Source organism: Petaurus breviceps, unplaced genomic scaffold, assembly GCF_028583685.1.
Source record: "Petaurus breviceps papuanus isolate PSGF00001 unplaced genomic scaffold, PetGlider_PUasm1.0 98, whole genome shotgun sequence".
NCBI lineage: Eukaryota > Metazoa > Chordata > Mammalia > Diprotodontia > Petauridae > Petaurus > Petaurus breviceps.
In genome coordinates this window covers 22,019,600-22,044,922 of record NW_027187460.1, presented here as the reverse complement: position 1 = coordinate 22,044,922, position 25,323 = coordinate 22,019,600, and the positions used below count along the sequence as shown (strand labels likewise).

General features: G+C 34.8%; 1 protein-coding gene and 1 pseudogene across 7 annotated transcripts in view; one reads left to right on the top strand and one right to left on the bottom strand.

Annotated features, from left to right (window-relative positions):
- Positions 1–879: 879 nt before the first annotated feature.
- The window catches only part of CYRIB (CYFIP related Rac1 interactor B), a 191,856-nt gene continuing 167,412 nt past the window's right edge, over positions 880–25,323 (bottom strand). For all 7 annotated transcript variants that reach the window (XM_069081129.1, XM_069081125.1, XM_069081123.1 and 4 more), the window contains 8 exons: positions 19,342–19,447; positions 16,347–16,483; positions 13,642–13,719; positions 8,627–8,743; positions 7,341–7,420; positions 6,417–6,543; positions 4,880–4,950; positions 880–1,636 (listed from right to left, as the gene is read on the bottom strand). In XM_069081129.1, the coding sequence (XP_068937230.1) occupies positions 1,573–1,636; positions 4,880–4,950; positions 6,417–6,543; positions 7,341–7,420; positions 8,627–8,743; positions 13,642–13,719; positions 16,347–16,483; positions 19,342–19,447 (780 nt within the window). In that variant the 3' untranslated portion in view covers positions 880–1,572. The remainder of the gene's footprint in view (positions 1,637–4,879; positions 4,951–6,416; positions 6,544–7,340; positions 7,421–8,626; positions 8,744–13,641; positions 13,720–16,346; positions 16,484–19,341; positions 19,448–25,323) is intronic.
- LOC138156010 (large ribosomal subunit protein eL32 pseudogene) lies at positions 22,489–24,699 on the top strand (annotated as a pseudogene).

Below are 25,323 nucleotides of genomic sequence, written 5' to 3'. Positions count from 1 at the left end.
CCTCCAAAAAGCCTAAATAAATAAAAGGGAAATCAGCCTATACCTGGAACACAGCTAATAGCCATTTAATTGTAGCAGAAATACATAAATATACAAACTTGAAAATACAGAACAATTACTCTTAATTTTCATTAAGGTTAGGGTTTTCAGACTGATTTTGAGCTATTTATATTTATATCTCAACCCTATGACCAATGTAAAATTTTTACAGTTAATTATCGTTTTATAATAACTTAACCTCACTCAACTTCCTTTAATTAGTCTTACCAACTCTAGCCCCACCCCTACCAGTTTATGTTATTCACAGATCCTTTCAAATTGCCTTTTCCACAAATTGTTCCAATTACCTTTTCTAACTTGTCATGTCAATTAAGTTCTCCTTTTTCTTAATGGGTCTTCTAGGCTTAATGCTCTTTGATCACATTATAGCCTTATTTTCTTTATCCTGCTCCTCAACCCAAAACAGAATCTGGATCTAAAGACTGTTCTTCAAATTTTCCTCAATTTCTCCAAAATTATTCATCCCCCAATTCTACCTCTGACCTACTTCACTAGGCCAAACACCTCCAAATCATTTACTTATTTGGTTCAAGTCTTTGGCTCTTCTCCTTCTCTCATGACCTCTCATTTAAACCAAAAGTACTATAAATCGATGTCCTTAAAATCATCTCTCAGGCTGCATCTATGTTTTTCCTATGGTCATGCACTTCTGCCACAAAACACTATTGTTGATGGGTTTGGGGAAGTGGGAATTCCCTTCTCCCATTTGCTGCACATTCTGCAACAGGAACAAGTGGAAATATGAGGTTACTCAAGTCCTCAAGAGCTGAGAGCCTCTCAGATCTTCCTCCAGAGCTGACTCAGTAAAACAAGACACACTTAGAAAAATGAAAGCTGATTTTTATTTTATCATCAACAGCCATTCTTTAAACATGAACATGCATACGTATTTTTTCTACGCACACATCACAGTTTTAACGTTAGTTAATAAAGGTTAAACACACAACATACATCCTTACAAAAAAAAAAGAGTCAAAATGCAAATGTAAAACTTTAAACAAACCAGTTTTACTAATTAAAAAAAAACCTTTGTGTTGGGTACCATTTTGTACAACACAGTTAATTTAAACATCCTCATCTTGGTTGCACATGAAAAAAGCGGCAATAGAAAAATGAAGTCATTGAGGGTTTTTAAATAGCAGAAATAGGCAGTTTTGCCATGCAGAAGAAGCAATATTAAATATTAGTTTTCCCAAAAAAATCCACGTTTAAAAATATTTAGTTCAAGTCACAGAATTTTTCTCAGTAGAGATTCAAATGCAATTCATAATTAGCTGCCTTAAATGGCCATGTTGAAAGGAAAACATCCCTTCAAAGTTTATAACTTTATTCATTTTGGCACAGAAAAGAAGTCTTAAAAACAAGAACATGATTTAAAAAGGGGGAAGAGGAAAAAAGAAAGAAAAAGCAAGAATGAATGAGAGAGTAATTGCAATCACTAAAAAACTGTGCATCTCAGTCATTGCAGAATACTGTCATCTTTCTACAGCAGGTGCTAATTCCAGGAAACTGTTATTGCAGCATGGATTTAATTTGCTTGGAGGTAGTCTCATCATTCAAATGTTTTGTCGTGTACCTAAAAAATATAAGTTAATCAATTTCAGAAAAGAATGATTATTTATGTTTGTTTCCAAATGTATTATACACAGAGGACCTAAGCATATCTCCAGCATTAACTCTACATTTACTAAAGACCTTAACAGTAAATTTATTTAGTTGCATTAACTCACTGAAATAAATCTTTCTTGATATTAATAAAGTGAAAATAAGAATAAACAATAAACTTTTCTTCAAGTCAGCAATCTATTGAACTTATCAGTCTCTTTCCTAATTAAATTATAGAAGTAAAAAACTACATAATGACTTTTCACCCAAAAATAAATCAGTTTAATATTGTTTTTTGATTGTACCTATATTCCAGGTTAAAAAACAAAAACATCCTATATTAATGAAAATTAACTAGTGAGTGCTAAAGAGTTAACCAAATGTACTAAGAAATTAAATGCCTTGCCTAGGGATAACCCAGATCTTCCTGACTCCAAGGCTAGTTCTCTATCCACTTACAAATTACAAGCAAATTACTCCTATATTGTCACTAACTTTTCTCCCTCTTACCTCAAAATTATTCTATGAATTGTTTAAATTCTCTCAGTATCAGAAACATTTCCATGTATCAATGTTCTTTGTTCTAAACCAACCTAACAAATGAAAATTCAGGAATAACAAACAGCTAATTTAACAGTAATTATCACATAATGCTTGCTTTTTTAGAGAATTTAAAATATTATTTTCTTTTCACACATCCGGTTTAGACACATTTTTAGAAATAGGCCAACTACAAAAAGCAGAGTATAGCTGTTTATATCACTGTCACTTTGGGTATATACTGAATTCCTTTTAGGCTACCTCTACATAATTTTCATTTAAAAAATCAAGGAGGCTAACTGGAGAAGTAATAAACTATGCCTAATCATACATACAGGCACTACTGAAATATGACCCACAATTTAAACTGGTATAATTAACCAAGGTAAATCCTTGATCATAGTCTAAACAATGCAAAGATGAGCACATACAGCTAACAAGATACTCTTTAAGCTACAAAAATAAATGGAAAAAAATTCAATTTTTTTTTAGTTTATGGTTTCAAAATTTCCATATTTGTACTTCAGAATTAGTCAAATAATGTGGCTAGTGAATCTTTAAAAGCAGAACACATAACTTATTTGAATACACTCTGATTTACAGTTATAAACACTCTTCTAGCTATAACACATGTTCCTTTCATGTGTGATTTGTGGCCATTAACTTCTATCAAGACTTTAGAGGCATCAGAGTAAGTTTAGGTAAGGGACACATTCAGTATATCCATGTAACAAAACAAGACCATATTATTTGAAGGTAAAAAATCTATTACTTTTTATTAAAGAAAATACAGTCACCTTTAGTTTTAAACTTAGCAGAGAAAGGTAGCAACATTATCTAACACTGAACCTCAATACCCAATTTTAGCACTCTTCTACCAAATAATTTTATGCAAGTGGCTCATTCAGTTAATCCATCTAGATAATGTAGCTATAATTTGTTGCCTTTTCTTAATTGTATGTTTTGAATCTGAAATACTATAGATGCGAGATAATATAGAAAGTCAGGGACAAATGAACATATCAGTAGACAAATCTATTTTAGCCAGGCTTTTACTTATGTTTCTACATTTTTGATACATTCTAATTTCCTTTCTTCGGCTGTTTAGCCCTCAGAAAAAAATAAAGTAAACACAACTAAGTTATTCTTTGCAGTGAAATGCAGCACTTTAATGGCAGAATTAATTTGCCCTAAAGACACAGGGAACTAACATATTTTATAAAACTGGAACCCTAGTGTACTAAATGACTTGTAATACTCCCTATAGTGTCTACATAGCACGCACATACTGGCAGTACATCTGAAAAAGAAATAACATAAAAATAAAAGTCACTTATAAAATTTGTATTGTTTTTCTACTGAATTCCCAATACATAATTGGAGATACAGTTCTCTAAGAATTATACTTCAAGTGATTAAGTGATTCAAAAGTAATATGACTAAAATTGATTTCTTTAATAAATCTTAAAGTTTGAATTCAAAGTATTCGATCCTTAAATCTAAATAATCTCCTTTATCTATGTAGTCCCTACTTTCTGCTGCTTTACATTCTGCTAATAGGGCCACTCAATGACACCCTGCTTTCCATTTTCTTAAATCACTTATTTCTAGCTAAATAGTCTTAGGCAACATTTCATTTTAACAATGCAGATCGCCATCTTGTGGTGAAAAGGTGGTGTCTATGAGTATGAGTTTTTCTCCACAAAACTCTTAGGCAATTTGGCTTTATGATGCATTTAAGGCTGCAACCATGAACAACCTCACACTGGATGATCTTCTGCTGTTAACCAACTAAAATGAATTTCAAAATAAATCAATTTCTTTTTCATGGAATTAGAAGACCAAAGTTGAAATCTTGTCTCAAACTCTTACTAGCTATGTGACCCTGAGCAAGTCATTAATCTCTTCCTCAGCTTCCTCAACTTTAAAACGGGGATAATTGTCATTTTGTTGTGAGGATCAAATGATATATTATTTGTAAAAGTTATCATAATGCCTGGTACATAAGATTATTCCCTTCCCTTGCCACTTAGATGTTTTAAAGTTAAAGAGGGGACAGCTAGGTGGTGCAGTGGATAAAACACTGGCCCTGGAGTCAGGAGGACATGAGTTCAAATTTGACCTCAGGTACTTGACACTTACTAGCTGTGTGACACTGGGTAAGTCACTTCACCCTGTTTGCCTCGCCAAAAAGACAAAAAAAAAAGTTAAAGAGGTCCCTTAAGATCATAAATATGCCTCAGTTTTAAGAAAACAAATCAGTTATTTCATCCTGAGAAAATATATCTAATTCAACTATATTAGTTTCAGTCTAGAAGAACGTTATGATAAGGGAAGTCATTTACTTCCCCTTAACTCCAAGGGCCACAAAAAAAGAAAGCCAAATCTTCTCCAAAGAGAAAGCAGCAAGTACAATCCAAAGATCTGCCAAAAGCACTCAATGACCTGTTGAATTTAGTTGTAGGTACATGGTGAATATTAAAATAAAGTGAGTGCAACTGTCAAACATACATAACTCAGAATGGAAAAAATTCCTGTGAAACCAAGTTACTATTATTATATAAATTTTAAAATTTTCATTGTTTCCTAACCTAAATATTGAAATTCCAGTGACAGTCACACTAGTAACTTCTATTATGTTACATATTTACAAACAAACTGAAAAGAGAAATACCTGAGAGCATTTAGAAGGCCTTCTACACTATTAGGAGGCTGGTCCTTTAGGACTTTGATACAACCTTTCATCTAGGAAGGAAAAAAGACGGTTATTTTAAATTGGCATTTTTTTAAACGTAAGAATTTTCCAAATTGTTACTATGTAGTCAGAAAAAACTAGCATCACAAATACCAAAGTAACGATAAGATATGACTTTGTAACATTGAAAACAATTTTTCAGTTAGATTCGACAAGAAAAATCTATCTAGCTTCACAATTCTCTTTTGGAGTCAATAAAAATAGGATCCTCACAAAACCTCTAGTGTGCCAAACGATAATAAACAGAAGAAAAGGAAGGACAAGCTCCCTGTCTTCAAAGTATTTACAAACTAGGTGGGGACAGTACATATATCTGAAAGAAAATAGTTCAAGAAAACTTGCAAAACAACATAATATGAAGCTTCCCTGCTACCTCTGTATGACAGATCAATGCAAACATTATGATTCCCTGTTAGACTATATGAGAAGTTATAAGACTTGTTCAAGTACAAGAACAGTGCTCGGGTCTCTTTCCACCACATCAAGCTACCTAACAGAGTAAAAAGTCCATATTTTTAGAGTGCAAACTGAATACATAAACATTACAAATTTATATGTAATCAGTAAAACTGATGTGGGGAAAATGTCTGTGAAAAAAATCAAATGTTGGGGCAGTTAGGTGACGCAGTAATAAAACGCTGGCCCTGGACCTGAGTTTGGTTCCAGCCTCAGACACTTAACACCCACACAAAAAAAAGAGCCATGTAATCTTGGGCAAGTTACTTAACCACAACTGCCCTCAAAAAAGGCAAAAAAAAAAAAAGTTTTCACTAGTATGAACAGTATAGGGTGAATAAATTTTCCACCACAGACATCTCAGTTAAATTTTAAAATCTTAGGTACCTTTATATTTTGCAATGACCCCAAAGTATTAGAGATTATACTTGAGACTGAGAGAATTGTTTCTTGTAGTTATTTAGTTGGGTTTTTTTTTAAACCAAATAGCTAGAATAGTCACTGTGAATACATTTCCCTACCAGGGCAGTAATTTAAATGAAACACACCACAACTCAACATCCTAAAATGAAATCACTCTGTTACTGAACAAAATGAAAAAATGAAGGACTAGTTACAAGTCATACAACAAATCACACATTTTGAATCCTATTAAAATCACCAAACATACAACTCTAAGAAACAAACAAAACAAAATACCAAAACCTCAAGACTACAATTTTAAAAGAAACGGCAAAATTCTCAGTAGCAATTATTCTTGAACATTAGGAACATCATGTATTCAGCGCAGCTAAGTGGCACAGTAAATAGAGCACTGGCCCTGGAGTCAGGAGGACCTGAGTTCAAATCTGACTTCAGACACTTAACACTTACTAGCTGTGTGACCTTGGGCAAGTCACTTAACCCCAACTGCCCTGCCTTACCCCCTCCAAAAAGAAAAAAAAAGAAAATTATGTATTCAGGAGAATATTACTTGATGTTAAAATGAAATATAACTTACATCAATTTTTGATGTTTTGGCAAATGCTCCCACTGGATGTACATGGTCATAGAGTATAATGACACCCACCATTACTCTCAGACAAAATGATACTGTCTCTTCATTTGTAAACCTGCTTCTATATTCCCTAGAATACCAGAAGAGATATGAGAGGATGAAGCACAAGACAAATACTTTAAAGTAGAGGTAAATGCCTTACCTAGTCTTTACGTGGTCTTACCTCCCCAATCTGAAAGGTTTTGATGATTACCAAAGAGAGGGGAGTATGGCCATAATTACATACTGTTTAGGAACTTTCATAATCAGCACCTCACCTTCCACCGCCCCACGAAGTTGAATTATTAAGCTCTGATCACAGACAAACTCGTAAATAGTCCGCCAAGCTTCATACAATTATGTTTATCAATGAATAGTAAATCTTAATGAAATGTACCAATTAATATCACAAACTTCTTAACATGGGACCCAAGTGGGTTCTTGAAACACCAAAGAAATGCAGTCATGGCCTTAAAAATGAGGAGACAACAGGAGGGGAATTTAGTCTTCCAGTCAAGGAATAAAGATTGAAAGAATGAGAATCAAGAGAAACAAAAGACCCCTTTGACAATGAGGGAAGCCATAAGACAGTGAAAGGGTAGAAAGCATAAGAATCATGTCAGAAAAATAATTTTAAATATTTAAATTGTCTGATTAATCACAGTAGAACCTGTAAACTTAACCATATATTATTTTCAGTTACAAAGAAATTTCTTAAAACTATAAATTATTTTAATTAACATTATTTTGACATTTGAGGTGATTATGGTTAAATTCTTTCTTCTGAAGATATGTATGCCCTCTGTAGCTTATAAAATATGAATCATCATAGTATTCTTATTATGGGGGGAGGGGATGACTAGTTGTTAGTCACTAACCAATACTTACGGTGTTTCAAGCATGACTCTGCAAACACTAGCCATGGTGCTTAAACAATCTGTGGTATTTTCTATTGGTAAATTTTTATTCTGCAAAATAGTTTGGAAAATGAAGAAAAAGTTGTGAAAATATGCAAACCCAAAACAAAACTCTTAAGAGTTTAAAACTTTTTTCAAGTTGACTGAATATTCAACAACTATGTACCAAGTGATTACTATGTTCAAGACACTGTGCTGCATCCTGGGGAAAAAACACAGATAAATTATATTGGGGGTCCTGATTTCAAGGAATCTATGAATTCTGACAGAAAAGGAATAATGAAAGAAAAACAAAAAACTACCAATCCAATTCAATAAACATCATCCCCTCTCTCCTTCCCTTCCCCCCTACTCTCCTATAGGGTGAGATACCCTATTTAGTGTGTATGTCATTCCCACCCTAAGCCAAATTCAATGAGAATAAGGTTGACCCATTCCTTTTTGCCTTCCTGTTCTTCCCCTCCTTTGTAACCATTTTCCCTTACCTCTTCTATATGAGATAGTTTACCCCATTCTGTCTCTCCCCATCTCTTCTCATTATATTCCTCTCTCATCTCTTAATTTCACCTTTTAAGTATCATCCCTTCCTATTAAATTGGTCCTGTGCCCTCTATCTATGTATACCTGTACAAATATACACACATTCACATATGTATTCATACACCTACATACCCTCCTATATAGATATATATATATATAGATAGATGTGTATGTATACACACACAGCCTTCAACTATTCTCATTTGAGCCTCTTTTGCCATTTGAGTTAGTCTATTTTTAAGGTGTTATTTTCTTCAGTCAGATTGTTGACTCTCACTTCATAATTTTCTTGCATCTTTCTCATTTCTCTTCCCAATTTTTCCTCCACTCAAAAAGCCAATGAGGAGAAGAATGCCTTAAAATCAATCAGTCAATAGTATCCTGTAGGAGATGGGATTTTAGTTTGGACTTAAAGAAAGCCAGGAAAATTAGGACCCTACTAAAAGTCTAGGTGAATAGTACTGTACTAGAGTGGAAGTAATAGAATGAGAAGGGTACTGAATTTGAGAGCTGAATCTAATACAACTAGCACTTTATTTTGCGGGTAAGACATGTGAGGACCAAAGTGGAATAATTTGCACAAATACACATGGAATATCTAGGAATTAGGTCTCTACTTTTCCCACTGTACCAGGGAAGAACAACCAAATATAAATTTCAGGGGGTTAGGGGAGTGGAGGTGGGGTGGTGAATAACTACTTGACACAATACACTTACCTCTGATACAAATTTTGTTGTGGCATCACTTAAGGTTTTCAACATTGGGGTTGCCTCAGCATAAAATAAAGACATGCGGTTTGCCAATTCATTATTTACTTCATTTTCTCCTTCTGCCTGTGTAAAGAAAGAAAATCATTTGACTGAACTTGTAAACTGAGAAGGAAGAAACCTTGGAAGCTATCTAGTCTTAAATGAACAAGACAACGACAACTCCACAACTTTTGCTTGCAAACATCCAGTGTGGGGGAACCGACTAAGGAGGTTCATATGGCAAGAATTCAAAATCTTTTACATTTGATCCTCTTGGTTGGACTCCTGTGGAAAACCTTTAAGTGTTTCCTAAAATGTGGCTCCCAGAACAGAACACAATACTCTTGATATGGTCTAACCACCAGTAGGTTCTAATGGAACTGTCACTTTTCCAAGTTAAAAACAACAAACCTTAATGCAACCTAAAATTGTATTAAACTTTCCTGCCTGATACATCACACTACTGATTCATGATGATCTTTAAGTTCACTAAAAACTTTTTTTTTTTTAGATGAATTTCCGACTCTAGCCATGTTTCCCTGGAAGCTCACTCCACCTCTGAACTCTCTCTACTCACTTGCTACATGGTCCATTCATTCATCTCTACAAAACTTTCTCTACTACCCACCCCCCACTTCCAGTTCCTTATTTTGGGCCCCCCCATTATAATATAAGCTCCCTGAGGGCAGAAATTGTCATTCTCTACACTTTTATTTGTATTCCCAGTGCTTAGCATATTTCATGGTACATAGCAAATGTGAATAAACTGCTCAAATGCTGAATAAATGCTTGTTGACTCTCTTATTTTGTATTTATGAAGGTAATTATTTTGAATCAAAATGTAAAACTTTACACATTTATTTCTCTTAAATTTAATCTTTATATTTGACCCAATGTTCTCTAACCTGCCAGGATTCTTTCAGATTCTGACTCTGTCATCAAATATGTTACCAGCTTTGTGACTCTGAACTTTGTTCAAACTAATGAAAAAGTATTAAATCGCACAGGGGCAACTAAGCACTGATAAACAGAACACATTCTTCAAAAACCCCTTTCAAACTGACAACTTAACGACTACGTTTTAAATTAGTGAGTTCCAAAACTAGCCCACACCAAAATATATATATTTTTTTTACACTTATGAGAAAAAAAATTATCTGCAGCCTTTCCCTGACCTATCAGTCTAGTAACCCTGTGATAAAAAAATAAATGATGTTAATCTGTCATAGTGTGTTTGAATCTTCGAACTCAGTTTCTTTTTTCTAGATGCTCAACCCTAGATTTTATACAAGAAATAGAAAAGCTGACTAGCTCATGGTTACAGACTTCATTCTCTTCCGTTTATATAAGGAAAATAAGGACTTTTGTCTTTCCAATCTTATACTACCTCTACCATGATTACTGATAGTGGGTTAGTAATCACAATTGTTAGTTTTTTTGGATCTTTCTCTTTCCTCCAACAAAACTAGACAAATTCTTCTTGTTAGACATATTTTACACTTTCAGCTCCTCCCAGGCTGATTGCTCCAGACACTATTCTTACAGGAATGTATTCGTCTATCGCCTACATTTGCTTCCATCTTCTGTTTGTGTCCATCTGTTTGTAGCTCATCCTACCAAGTTTCAGTGATACCTGTGTAGTCATATTTGGCCCCTTGTAATAGGACCTCTACTTCATTTTGCTTGTTACTCATCCTTGATACTTTAGTCACATGAGGTCATGAGTTGTTATTATTGGTTTCTTTCTTGATTTATTTTGCCCATAAATTTCTGGGTGCTTCTACTTCTATTGTTTCTAAATGCCTATGCTCTATATTATCTACTTTGGTAGATATACATAGGCAGCTTTCTCCATACTTCTATTCATACTTTCCTTTCCATACTTCCTGATTAGATTTGCAAGATTCTAAGAAAATGTTCTAATCGACTCTTACTGGGGGTATTCCATTTCTGGTCTACACTTTAAAAAGAGGTCCATAAATTCAAATTCTGTTCTCAGAATATCTTGTCAGCTTTTCACATCCTTTTTGGATTTCTTGTCTTTAATGGACAGGAATGATGGAATCAATAACTGTGCCCCTAAGCTTTTGTTATGTTTTTGCTCAAGATGGAAAATTTTTGTGATGCTTTATAGATTCCTTCTGGAAACTTCATTCGTGCCCAATTAAATCCCTAGAAATCAATTCATTTGACAGACCAACAGTTAATCCACTTGGCAAATACAGGAAGGACTTTGTTATGTCTTGGATAAATAATCCAGTAAGACAGTATGCCCCTCTATTGTTGCTAATAGTTTGTCAAATAGGGGGATGATCAATATACCTTTGAGGAGAATCAAACACAACTTATCCATCTCTATTTCCTTACTGGATAAACTCTCCTCTGACAGCACATAGAGATACTCATCATTATTGATTAGGAGGAAGAGGGCTGCTTTCTCTTCCAAAAGACATTTCCAGAGCTCCAAGTGATCCTTTTTCATCCCCTTTCTCCTATCTTCCAACCAGCTCACATAGGTCAGGGTTCTCCTCTACTTCTTAAGATTCTTTTTCTTTGCTGTCATATTGAAGCTCTTCAGGTTTTAAAAAGGAATACTTCGGGGCAGCCAGGTAGCACAGCGAGTAAGAGCACCAGCCCCAGTGTGGGGATGACCTAGGGATCAAATCCAGGCTCAGACACTTAGCACCCACCCAGAAACACCTGGCCATGTAACCTTGAGCAAATTACTTAACCCCAATTGCTTAGGGGTGGCCAGGTGGCTCAGTGAGTAAGAGCACTGGCTCCAGTGTAGGGATGACCTGGATCAAATCTGGCCTCAGATACTCAGCACCACACCCAGAAATAACTGGCCGTGTAACCTTGAGCAAGTTACTTAACCCTGATTGCTTTTAAAAAAAATAAAATAAAAAGGAATACTTCATTCTCCTGGTAATTTAGACAGTAAAGAGGTACTCCTTTAGCCCCTTTGCCTATTCTTATAGCATGAAAACTACATTCAGAAGACATAAAACAATCTCCTGGAACAGGCAAGATATGTATGTATATATACCTAAACTTCATATCTTTGGTCGCTATCTTTCTTGTTAGCAACTCCCTTGGAAAACTACTGTGACAAACTGCTAGTGGGGTTTCTCAACTCCAGAGTTGTTACTCAGCTTCTTTTCCCTTCTTCTAACTACTTATACTTTACCTTACCAATTAATTACCATCTCTCCTCCTTTAGGTTGAGTCCTTCAACCCCTTTGCTCCTTGACTTGTTCATCCTTACTTCTCTACCTTCTCTCTCCTCTACCCTTACCTCCACCTGTTCCTCCATCCTTCACTTTCCTTTCTACCTCCTGTCCTTTATCTGTCCTTTCCTTCACCTTAATATCCTCCACCTTCTTCTTTATCCTTCACCTTCCCTTCCTCCTTCTAGAACAGAAAGTAATATGTACCATGACTGAGTACATTCATCAATTCTGAAAAAAAAAAAATATTTTGTTGAAAATCACTATACTTGCTGACCTGGTTAAAACTGATCAAAGATTAACATACATTTATTTAACTGTATTTTGGAAAAGAAATTTATTAGCTTGGCTCCTGAATGCTCTGGAAAATATGACAACTCAAAAAGACAATTTCAGGGGATTCCTTAGTAGTCCTTAACACTTTCCAGCCTTATTTTAGACTGCTTTCCTTCCTGTGACTCTAATCTAGCCAAACTAGTGTTCTTGCACATTACTCATCTCCACCTTTGTGCCATTGCACTGGCTGTTCTCCATGCCTGGAATGCCGTCTTCATTTTTTGCCTTTTACAATCATTTGTTTCCTTCAAGAACCACATTCTACATGAAATCTTGATCTCTCCAACTCAGAGAGCTTTCTCCCTCAAAGTTCACTTGTATTTCTTTTGTACATTTTCTATATGTACTCATTTATGTGCATTTTGTCTTTTCTGACAGAAAGTAAGCACCTTCTGGACAGGGACTGTTTCATTCTTGCTTTTATATCTTTAGCACCTAGCAGAGTTCCTAGAACATAGCAGGCACTTAACATTAATAAATGCTTGATGGTTAGTTATAAATTTATACCAGACCTTCAGTGCTGCTTTGGAATCCTTTATTTCTCACTTTATCTCCTTTTCATACTCCCTACAATATAAATCTCTCTGGTTCTCTGCCCCCTCACTCCCAAAGTCCTCATATATATATATATATATATATATATATATATATATATATATATATATGAGTGTACATACATACACACAAAGAAAGATACATTTAAACATATATATGCCTGGTACTTTAGCAAAACATAAACTTGACAGGAAAAACTGTCACATTATCATTTTTGTATCCAGTCTGGTTCTTGAATGGTTGTCCTTCATTCTCAAAGCAGACCAAAAATGGCATCACAATGTTACAGTCAAATTACAGTGCATCCTTATTCTTTTAATTATATAAAATAGTTTTATTTAGTTCCTATAGGAGAGGAACTAAAATGAAAAACTGGTGACCAGTCAGAGGGAGAGCATATGTCATGTCATTTTCTAAATTAGAGCTAATGAAGGTAAACTGAGAGCCTCTAGTCTGCAAAGTCTTATTCTTCCTTAACACCACTGGTATCATTCTCCCTTCCCATGTTGGTCTGTTGCAGTAAGTTCTAAAACTGTACCACACAGATGTTGTTATTGATCTCTTTCTACATAATTCATAAGAATTCTTAGCAGGCAAAACGAAATAAGTTTCTTAAAACAGAAGTACTATATTAATACAAAATCATATTATTTTTATTACTGTACTATTAATACAATTTCAAAATGTTAGGGCCAAGAAGAATGGTAGATGGACATTTGGTCCTAGACACAACAGACTATATTTTCAGTGTGTCCTTCCTCTCACCACAGCTGTTGCTGCTCATAACTACTACCACTATTAAAAGCCATACTTAAAAAAAAAAATAGTCCCTCTGATGCTCTTTTCCAAGTAGGAACTTACTGGAACATTATTGATCCTCATACGACTCAGTGTTCTTCTGTAATAGCTGAAATCATTCTGTATAGCAGGATTTGTCATCTAGAATACAGAGTTACATTAATAAGTAGATATGACAGTATTCATATAGCAAGTGTTAACTTAATGATTTATTGTATATTTACTAAATGACTTGTGATATTGTCTAAAAGCAATTTATTCCATCTAAGTTCAACACCTCTCCTCCCTCCAAAATCTTTATACATAAAATAACATAAATTTAGGTAATCTTCTAATCCCCTACTATCCCATAATTTTACATAGATTACTGAGAACCTTTGTAAAACTGATTTATCTTTTGATAGCAAATACATATGCACAACAGATTTCCCTCTCCACCAACTGAATAAAATTTAGAAGGATTTGAATTTGAATTACAATGATGTTCCATGAATACATTTTATGGGCTTATTAAGCTTAGCACATTTAAATCCAAATAAACTGACTCTCTCTCAAACTGGGACTTGAGACCATTCTCTGATAGGAGGAAGACAGCCACTCTGCATGAGTAACAAAGTACTGAGATAGTAGCAATTTGGTGACTTAGGACAGGGGTCAGCAAGGTGCCAGTCCAGTTATTCCAGTAACAGGGAGGAAATTTGACACAATGGCTAACAAAGCACTGGATCTGGAGTCAATGGATCAAGTTTTGAACTTGCTACTTGCTCCCAGTGTGACCTTGGGTATATCATTTAACCTTTCAACTAGTTTTCAAATATGGAAAATAAATGGGGTTTGTGCTACACAACTGCTATTTACCTGGTACTATAAAGTGTGCAAAATGTTTTACCTCTATTATCCTTCTGAGCCCCCCTCCTTTTAAACTATAATAACCTTGAAAAATCGGTACTACAACTACACCATTTGATAGATGAAACTGAGCCTGAGACATTAGCTAGTATGTGTTTGGGGTGTGGCAGGTGAAGATATGAACCCAGGTATTAAATTCTAGAGCTATTGTCTACTTTACGCTTTTAAGTTATTTCACAGTTCTAAATCTATGATCCTAAACCTACGATCAAATTACTTTATATGACAGGAAATATGTCCTAATCATTCCTCCTACATCTAGACTGTCACCTCTCTCTAATCCATGCTCCAAACAATGCCAAATTGATATTAATAAAGCATATATCTGATCATGTCACTTTCTTGCTCTGGAAGCTACAATGGCTCCCAAATGCCTTTGGAATACAATACAATTTCCTGTCTTTTAAAGACCTTTATACAATCTCATTCCAGTCTACTGACTCAGATTTATTAAATATTATCTCTCTTTGTGCACTCTATTTTCCAACCAAGATAGTTCACTTGCTGTTCCTCAAAACTGACACTCCATCCCTCATCTCGGTGTCTTTCCCTCATTAATGGAATATACTATCTCCTCACTTTCAACTCTTAGAATCCTTAACTTCTTTCAAGTGCCACCTCCTAGATGAGGCTTATTCTGAATTCTTAAGTTGCTAATCTCCTTTCTCCCCCCAGTCAACCACCCCAATTTACTGTGTGTGTGTGTACTATTTATCTGTTTATGATATATCCCAACAGTAAAATATGAATTTTTTAAAAGCAGGAGCCATTTTGTTTTTTGTTTCTCCAACAACCAATAGAGTACCGTGTTTCCCCGATAATAAGACCTATCCTGAAAATAAGCCCTTCCCTTACTGTGTAAGATTCCTCTAAAATAAGCCCTCCCCCGAAAATATGCCCTATTGAGATTGCTACTGTAGTGAAGGTGATCCCCTGCGCTACATGCTACATTACGGTACCCTCTGTATGCACTGTCCCCCCCCCCCCCGGGTGAAACGCACGCCGCGCTCCAAGCTGCATCCAATCAGAGCTGCAGCAGTGAGCGCGTCATCCTGTTCTTTATTTAATTCATTATTGAATAAAGATACATTTTTTTGTTCACATTTACCTGTTTATTAAAATTGCTGTCAATGTTCATTAAAATAAGCCCTCCCCTGAAAATAAGCCCTCTGGTGGTTTTCTGTCCAAAAATTTAATAAGACAGTGTCTTATTATCGGGGAAACACGGGTAGGTACTTAAATGCTTGCAAGACAAAGTTTGTAATATCACAAGGAACTTATGTTAGGTAGCCTTGAGTCAGGAAATCTGGGTTCTTAACTTTTCTCTGAAAACACTAGCTGTGTGACCCCAGTCAAGTAAATTAACTTCTCAGTGGCTAGACAACATCCTAAGACAACTTGCCAAATAGCTGCCGAAGTACATTGGTAGGAGTTTCCTCACAGGAAGCTACTTACAGCAATGAAATCACTCATGGATGAAAAAAATGGAAAAGAATCCATCTATCCATATGTATGTGTGTGTATGCATGTATGTATACACACACACACACACACACCCATACATTCATATATTCAGCCCATTTTGCAAATGACAAAAGAAAATAAAGTTAAAACTGTGTGATTTAACTGTGGTCACACATTTCTATCAGAAGTACCACCAAGATTTTACCAGCTTCATTTTTTATTTAGATTCATTGGGTCTGTTTACAATTTCCTTTACATCCAAGTCCTAGATTCATGACAAAAATGAATAAAATTATTCCCCTTAAAATGCAATTATTTGTGCAAGCCTACAGATTTTTTTCTTTTAATGAAACAACTATTAATTTAACAACATTCACAAAAAGCAAAAATTCTACCTTGAGTTCATCAAATCGGAGTGTGAAATGAAGAATCTCTGCAAACTGTTTAGCAAGAGCCTGCTCTCGCTCTAGGTGCTGTGTTGGAGAATATGGGGTACTTGTCAAGGCTCCCAGAAGACCTCTCAATGCTGACTCTTAAGAAATTAAAAAATGGAAAGTTCTTTGTATTTCTTTGATATTTATCAACTACAAATGTAATCCACAACAGTGTTTTAATAATTCTCCCCCCTCCCAAGTTTTTAAACACATTTTAGCAGTAAAGATAAAATATTAAGAGTAAAAATTTTTTTAAATGAAAAGTCAAGTATTAATCTTATAATAAAATAAGAAATTGCTGCTTTCAATCTAAAAAAATTCAATCAGAAATGGAACATTTCCACATTTCAAAAACAGAATGAGTTAATTTAACTTCTGAAGTGCTATACATTTAATAACCCAACGAAAACATTAAACATGTTGACTAAAATATATCTACATAAAGTGAAGCTTATTTCAAAGTAATTCTTTTTAAAAAAACCTAAAACATGGACTTTGTGTATTTATATGATCAAAATATTGAGTTCTTTCTTAAATATGTAGCATCTATGCAAATTGAAATAAACATGTACAAATTTTAGTTTATATAGTAATTGACCTCATAACCTAAAGCATTTTAAGCTTTCCAAGATAAATTCTACAAAATATTTTCATGAGGAAATTGTTTATACTGGTATGGAAAGATTTAGATAATAAACTTATTAGACAATATACAATGTAACCTTTTTCTATTACTAGCAAAAAATTTCTTACAAAAGTGTAAGGAAAAGACAGCTTTTCTTTTCAACATTTTTTTTCTCTTCAGAAATGGATTCACTCTGAAGTATTCCATGAATAAAGAGTTATGTTTAAATATGTAAATTAACTTAAAGTGTTATACTTCTAGAATATTATGTTAATAAATATCATAGCCCTTTCCTCTACAAGCTTAAGTAATAAGTATCAAAATACTGATTTACCTTTACTACTATGTATCTAAACAAAGACCTAAAATCAGTTAACTAGATCAGAGATAAAAGGAAATAAAGAATTTATTGTTTTTTTGACCAGACCTGTGATTTCACTAGTATAGGCCATTCTAAGTAAGGAATGATACTAATACAAGTGGGCACTTTCTCTGCAATTTGTAGTTTTAGAAAGTTGACTTAAGTACTGAGAAGTTAAATGACTTGCCTAGGGTCACACAGCCAACATACATCAGAGGCAGGACTAGAACACAGGTCTTCCTGACTCCAAGGTTAGCTCTCTATAAACTACACCATGTTTTGCACTATAGAATTTACCACCATGACTAATTCAAATCATATCAATAAATTGCAATTACAGAAATATACAGGACAAAATGCTGTTATTGAATGATACCTACTTTGTAAAGTAATAAAATCTGGAGTCATTTAGTTCATAGTGTACTGATTAATAAGTTTCCTATTAAAACCTACAAACTATATTTCAAAATTTAACAGCCAAGAATATCAGTCCTTGACCACTGGCCAGGAGACTTAGAAATATTTCTTAGGGGACATAGCTGATAGATGACTTCAAAAGTCAAATAAAGAATGCCCTATGCCTGCTAGAAATGTCCATTTCAAATACAGTTGCTTCATAATCATTTTAACTGATGAATCTGAACACACTGGGACTCCTATTAAGAGCAACACGCAGCTCTGCAATTCTTAATTCCAAATAGGAAATATGGATTCCCATAAAGCTTAGTTCATCATGCAATGATTGACTCCAGATGCCAAAATGAAGGCATCTAAAAGTACACTTTGTGTCTGAATGGCATCTTAAGTAAAATTTAAAATAGTATAGTATCAACAGGAGCTTGGAAATGTCTGAAGTTAGAACTTGATGATACATGGCAATCAAAGACTTAGTAAACACAGATTTGTGGACTGAAGATGCTGGAGATGCAATGTGAATTAGATTTGTATTTTAAGCGCAAATGATGTAAAATGACAATACTTTAAAACTCAGGGAAATATCACTTTACCATTTTTGTTAGTACAGACAAAAAGATAATATTTACATTAATCTCCCACCCTCACTATTATTATATTTTATGCAATATTTAAATAAACTTCTATAGTATAAAAGACAAGTAGTAATTCTCCAGTCTTCTCAATTGAAATAATTTTTAAAATGGCATTTCATACTCAATGTGTATTCAATATATTCATTATGGCTTCTACCATCTGAAATGTGCATAATGTATTAAACGTTTTTATCTTTCTATTTTCCCATTTATATAGTTCTTCAAAATTATATCTCTAAAATTATCCAAGAAAATAAATGATCAACTGTCTCCAAATAGAAAAGGATTTCAAAGAAAATAGTTCATGGTGTCATGATATGTATTTGATGCCAGTTTACCTTTTCTGACCTTCATTAGATTAATATAATTTGATCTTGCCATAATGGAGGATGAAGTAGCAACATGTGAGAGAGGAATCAAAAAGAATTTTCTTTCCACCCCCCACTAATCCCTGGCAGTTCCTTTGTATAATGTAGGACAAGACAAACGTCTCAGCCTTAGGATCCCAATTTATGGCATAATCCAGTATGCTTGGACTAGTCTCAGGAATGATTCTGACAAAATTTAGACAATCTAGAATTATACAAAGTCCAATTACCATATATGGAAGAACTATAATAATCTAGCAGAAAAGGGTGACATTATTCTATGAACCTGCCACAATAGAACCTCTTTAGCTTCCATACAATTAAGGTTAAGCTTTGTAAGAACAATAAAGGTTAAACCTTGTTAGAAGAACTAAGAACAGGGCTCCTGTGCAAATCAAGAAAACTAGTAATAAAGAAAGGTGGAGTTGATGAGAGAGTACAATGTATTTAAAATTCCTTAATATGAAAATTTAGCTGAAATTATCAACTTCAACTATAAGAACTCCATTTAATATCTTAGGCTGTTTATATATTTGCCGTATTTTCAACTTACCTAACCTCTGAGAAAATTCATAAAATTTCTTTAGTTTGCCTACTAGTGGAATAACTGCACCCCATGCCTTCTCTTGCAACTTCTCATCAGCTGGATGCTGTATTGCCTTCAAAATTTAAAACAAAATAGATAAAAGTTAGATTAAAAAAATACAATTGTGCAGTCTTTCTTTTAATGGAAAATGCTTTATAACACTACTCTTGGAACAGCTTGAAGATTATTTACTCTTCTTTCTCAATAGATTATTTTTTGTTTGTGAGGTATGCAATATGGTTCAAATTGCATGCACAAGGGAAAAAATTCTTGTAGATCTGTTTCAAATTGACACTAAATACTATCAATGCAGATTCAACAGAATTTCTTCACATCATATCATTTTTGAAAACCTATCAATTACACTGAAAACTTCACTTGCTATTGCATTGCTACAAACAGGCTTGCAAAGTAACACATCTTCCTTAACATATATTTCAACAACATTATCATACATAATGTTTAACTGCATAAGCATCTTTAACTTCATTTGTTCATCCACTTGTAATGCAAGATATAAAGGTCTAGGTTCTTCTAAATAGATCACAAAGATCTTTAGACAACATATAGACAGTTTTCAAAGTTTTACATATGATTTGTTAAGCATCATTTCAACAGTAAAAAAAAAAAGCTAAAGATAGAATGAATGTTTCTTCTCTGGAATGGGCAAGTCTGTACTTAGGCTTATATGAGACAGACAAACCTCTAGGTGTCATTAACTTTGTTATAAACAAAGTTTATTTTTACTTATCAAGAGAAAATAAGTATTTCTGGAAAAAGTTTGTCTTGTTTTGCCGATTTATTCTTCATGCATTTAAAGAGGCAATTTCAACATATTAGGGCTCATGCTTAATGTCTGTTTAGTTGTTTTTCAGTCATGTTCAATTCTTTGCGAACCCATTTAGGGTTTTCTTGGTAAAGACACTGGAGCGGTTTGCCATTTCTTTTTCCAGTTCATTTTTATAGAAGAGGAAACTGAGACAAAAAGGTTAAGTGACTTGCCCAGAATCACATAACTAGCAAGTGCTTGAAGCTGGATCTGAATTCAGGAAAAGAATTATTTCTTACTACAGGCCAACCACTCTATCCAATGAACCACCTAGCTACCCAGGGCTCATACTAGATGCAGCTAAATCATCCATACAAAAAAATAAGCATAGCAGTCTCTCCCCAACATCCTACACATTGCTGTTAAATGATTTTCCTTATACACAGTAACTAACCATGCCATTTCCCTACCCAATCAACTCTAGAGGTTATTGCCTCTAGAATAAAATATTAAACTCCTCTGCTTAGCTTTTAAAACCCTTCACAACCTGACAGATTTTGGGTTTTTTTTTGCTTTTTGGAGGAGGAAAGGCAGGGCAATTGGGGTTAAATGACATGCCCAAGGTCACACAACTGGTAAGTGTTAAGTGCTTGAGGCCACATTTGAACTCAGGTTCTCCTGACTCCAGGGCCAGTGCTCTATTCACTTTGCCACCTAGCTGCCCCATGACATATCTTTCTAACTGAATGCACATCACTCTTCTACTCTGCTCCAGTCAAATTGGCCTTCTCCATCTCTATCTTTGCAATAGATAAACCCCAGTGCAGGGAATGTACTGCCTCTGCACCTCTGTCTCATAAAATCCCTCTCTTCTTTCAAGTGCAACTCAAGCACCATCTTCTACATGAAATCTTTCTTCATCTCCATGTGTTGGTACCTTTCATCCCAAGCTACTTTCATCTGTAACTACTTCATATTAATTTGCACTTTCACTTTATACTTATTCTGTATATACTTAATAAGTACCTGTACTCTCCTATTAGAATTTAAGCTTTTAAGTAGTGATTATTTTATTCACTGCTTTTGTATTCCCAGAGCCTAGAAGAAATGCCTGGCATTTAGCAGGAACTTTAAAAAGTTTGTTAACTGATTAATCAATAAGTACTTGTGAATATAAAAATATAATATATATTCTGGATTTGGACTTCTTTCTTTGTGATTCTGCTACTTCAACTGTGTATATTATCTCTGCTTGCCCTAATACAGCTGCACCAGTAGATTTTCTTTCCAAACCAGATTAATTCCACTTTAAAAAGGCAATTATTTAAATTCAATTGTTGAAAACTTCAAATTACTATCTATAATAGTTCTTGAATTGTTTCAGTGCTTTAAATGTTCCAAGTTTCTTGGATTTACATTTAACAAGATGATTCCACTAAAGTACACAATAGAATTTTAAGGCACTTTTCACTTCTACATAAAAACTATTTTATATAAAGAGCTTTCACACTACATGTTCAAATGTAGCAAACAGTGTGATCCTAAGTCATTTGCATAATAAGTTTACATAATTAATAGTAACAGTGGTAGACTGTGCCTACACTGAAATCTAACAAAAGTCAACAATCTGATCTCATCCGCAGGTACTATACTGAATAATCACTACACTGTACTCACTGTCAACTGCAGTAAATTCAGGGTGATGGTCTTACTCTTCTCAACTGATCTATACTTTGTTTTTATTGAAAAATATTGATGTATATGCAGGACCTGTACTTGAAAATATCTAACAACCATGGCTTGTACTTTGAAGCACCCAATTCAGAAACTTGTTCTTAAATAATTTAATCTTTGCCATGTAAGAAATACAATGGGAAAAAACAGGATACTTCTTTTACTGATTTCTCAAAGCTGAGAAATGGAAATTCCTGAACACTAATATGTCCTTCTAAGTAAATTATCTTAGTATTTTTTCCACCAAGAATCACATGTGGTAGGAACAAAATTTGGCCTATATCAAATGCCTAAGGAAGGAATCTTGTGGAGGAAGAATGGGCAAACATATTCTTTGCTTTTAGGTATTCCCAGGCCATTCTCCCCTATCATTCCCCATTCAAAGATCATTCTTCCTTTGGTTTATAAAATGTATTTGAGCACCCACTCTCACTTTTATCCTAAAAGCTGTGTCGATGTACTTATCCCAGATTTTTCAACTAATTTTAAAATTTCTCTATTTCTTGGCCCAGAGTTTTTCTATCTACCCCATTCTGCCAGTATTCTTGATGTCTTTAACCTTTATATTGACAACCTGCCACTGGCTCACACAATTCCTCAACTTCTTTAACATCAATGACCTCTACACTGATTTACTTAATCTGTACACCAACATGGGGTTGGAGAGATCAGGAAAGGGCTTATGTAGAAGGAGGTATCTAAGCTTTGTTTTAAGGAATTCTACTAGAATGCAGAAGTGAGGGAGGAGTGCATTCCATATATTGGGGAATGAAATGATTATTTTTGCAATGGCACTGAAACAAGAAATGAACTCTTATGTACACGACACTGCTAATGGCAGTTTGACTAGAAGAAAACATGTAAAGGATAAAAAAATAGAAAGATAGTATGGAATCAGGAATTAGGGCTTTTTATTTTGTTGTGATCCTAGAACTTAGCATTATTGAAAAGGGCATTAGGTTGACTAGATAATGCTTCTTTTGAAGCACTGAGAATTTTTTTTTTTTAACCATAGGAAACTTTGCTGTCCCTAGGAAAACAATGGAAAGGACCTTCTTAACTTGCTGTAATTATTTATCCTGTTAATTTGTTACCTTTTTCCAGAATAGTCAAACAATAACCATAAGTATGACTGAGTCTATTCTATACTACCCTCATTTATTGTTTTATCTTCTCAATTCAGTAAAAAAAATTAGAAAAATACTAGGTTTTGCTTAACTTGAAGAAGAACCTAATAGTGCTAAGGTTCTGTGCTTGTGATGAAAGTCTCTCACCTTGCAACTGCAAGAAAAAAGAATGCTCTGACTTAAGAAAATGCAGAATATTTTGTCAATTCTTCAAAAGCAGATGGGAGCTATGTCATGGGGAGCTTAAAGATTAAGCAGAGGATTTTACAGGTTATCCTAGAAGCAAAAGGAGATTCCCTTAAGAAAAGAGTGGTATGATAGACTTGTGTTTTACAAATATCGTTTGGCAGATCTATAATCTCTTCCTCATTACTTATTTCTTCCCAACTGCCTAAAAAAATGCTTTGTCTCATCAATCCTAAAACCATTCTTTCACCTTTAAGTCCATCTAGATACTAACCCATCCCTCTCATCCTTCAATGTCCTCCTTACCACCACAAGAACTTCCTTACCACTTTTACTGAGCCCCCTTCAATGCATCCTTATATTGCTGCTATAAGATCACAAATTTAAAGCTATGAGGAACCTTAGAGATCAATTAGTGAAAAAAAGCCCAGAAAGGTAAAGTGACTTGCTCAAGATCACATGATGAGATGATTACTCCTTACCAAAGTTAATTCCCTCTAACCTGTTCAAATGATCCCATTTCATCCTGTTCCCTCCAACAGATTGCTTCCTCTATCATCCCCACTCTTCCACTTATTTTCAATCTCTCCCTCCTACTGGCTCATTTCCTACTGCCTACAAGCATGCCCACCTTTCCTCCATCCTAAAAAACAGATCCTTCCATCCTCTCTATCATCCTATATCTCATATCTCTTCTGCTCCTTATAGTTAAACTCCTAAAAGGCCATCTAAAGTAGGTACCTCCACTTTCTCTCCTCTCACTCTCTTCTTAACCCCTAACAATGTCTGGAAAGCATACCATTCCACCAAAACTGCTCTCTCCAAAGTTACTAATGATCTCTTAGTTGGCAAATCCAATGGTCTTTTATCAAGCTTCCTTCTTGATGACCTCTGTCTGCAGCTTTTGACACTGTTGATCACTCTCTCCTTGATATTCTTTTCCCTGGGTTTTCTTCTAACCACAGATGTCCCTAAGAGTTCTGACCTGGCCCTCTCTTTCTGTCGGCGCTTCCAGTGGAGGGGCCGCTGTTTCTTCGCCGGTGCCATGCCTGCCCTCAGACCGCTCGTGAAGCCTAAAATCATCAAGAAGAGGACCAAGAAGTTCATCCAGCACCAGTCCGACAGATATGTCAAGATCAAGAGAAACTGGCGTAAACCAAGAGGCACTGACAACAGGGTGCAAAGGCGATTCAAGGGCCAGATCTTGATGCCCAATTGGTTATGGAAGCAATAAGAAGACAAAACACATGCTGCCAAGTGGATTCAGGAAGTTTTTGGTGCACAATGTCAAAGAGCTAGAAGTGCTTCTGATGTGCAACAAATCTTATTGTGCTGAGATTGCTCACAACGTTTCCTCTAAGAATCGGAAAGTTATTGTTGGGAGAGCAGCTCAGCTAGCCATCAAGATCACCAATCCAAACACTAGACTGAGGAGTGAAGAAAATGAGTAAAAAGCTTTGCACATTTTCATTTGTGTTAAATAAACCCATAAACTAAAAAAAAAAAAAAGAGTTCTGACCTGGGTTCTCTTCTCTTCTCTCTCTATGCTACTTCACTTTTGGTGATTTCATCAACTCCCATGTATTTAGTTGCCATCTCTAAGCTGATGATTCTTCAATTCTACCTATACTGCCTCAAACTCTCCAACTGCCTTTCAGACATATTGAACTGGATATCCAGTAGACATTTTAAATTCGATATGTCCAAAACAGAATTATCTTTCCCCCTAAACCCTCCACCCTCCTATCTTCCCCATTAATCCAGAAAATAACATATTCTTCCAGTACCTCAGGCTCACAACCCAGAAGTCATCCTGTATTCCTCACCATCTTTCACTACCAGATCTAAGCTGTTTTCAAGGCCTGTCAATTTCACCTTTGCAGCATTTCTCCAATGTGTCCCCTTCTCTCCTCTGACACTGTCACTCTCTTCTAAAACATTTCCTTATCACCTCACTCCTAGATTTTTCAAGAGACTGTTGGTGGGTCTGCCTACCTCAAGTCTCTCCCCATTCCAATTTTTCCTTCATTCAGTCACCAAAGTGATTTTCCCTAAAGAACAGGTTCAATCATGTCATTATTCCTTTACTCAATAAACTCCAGTGGTTCCCTATTACCTTCAGAATAAAAAATT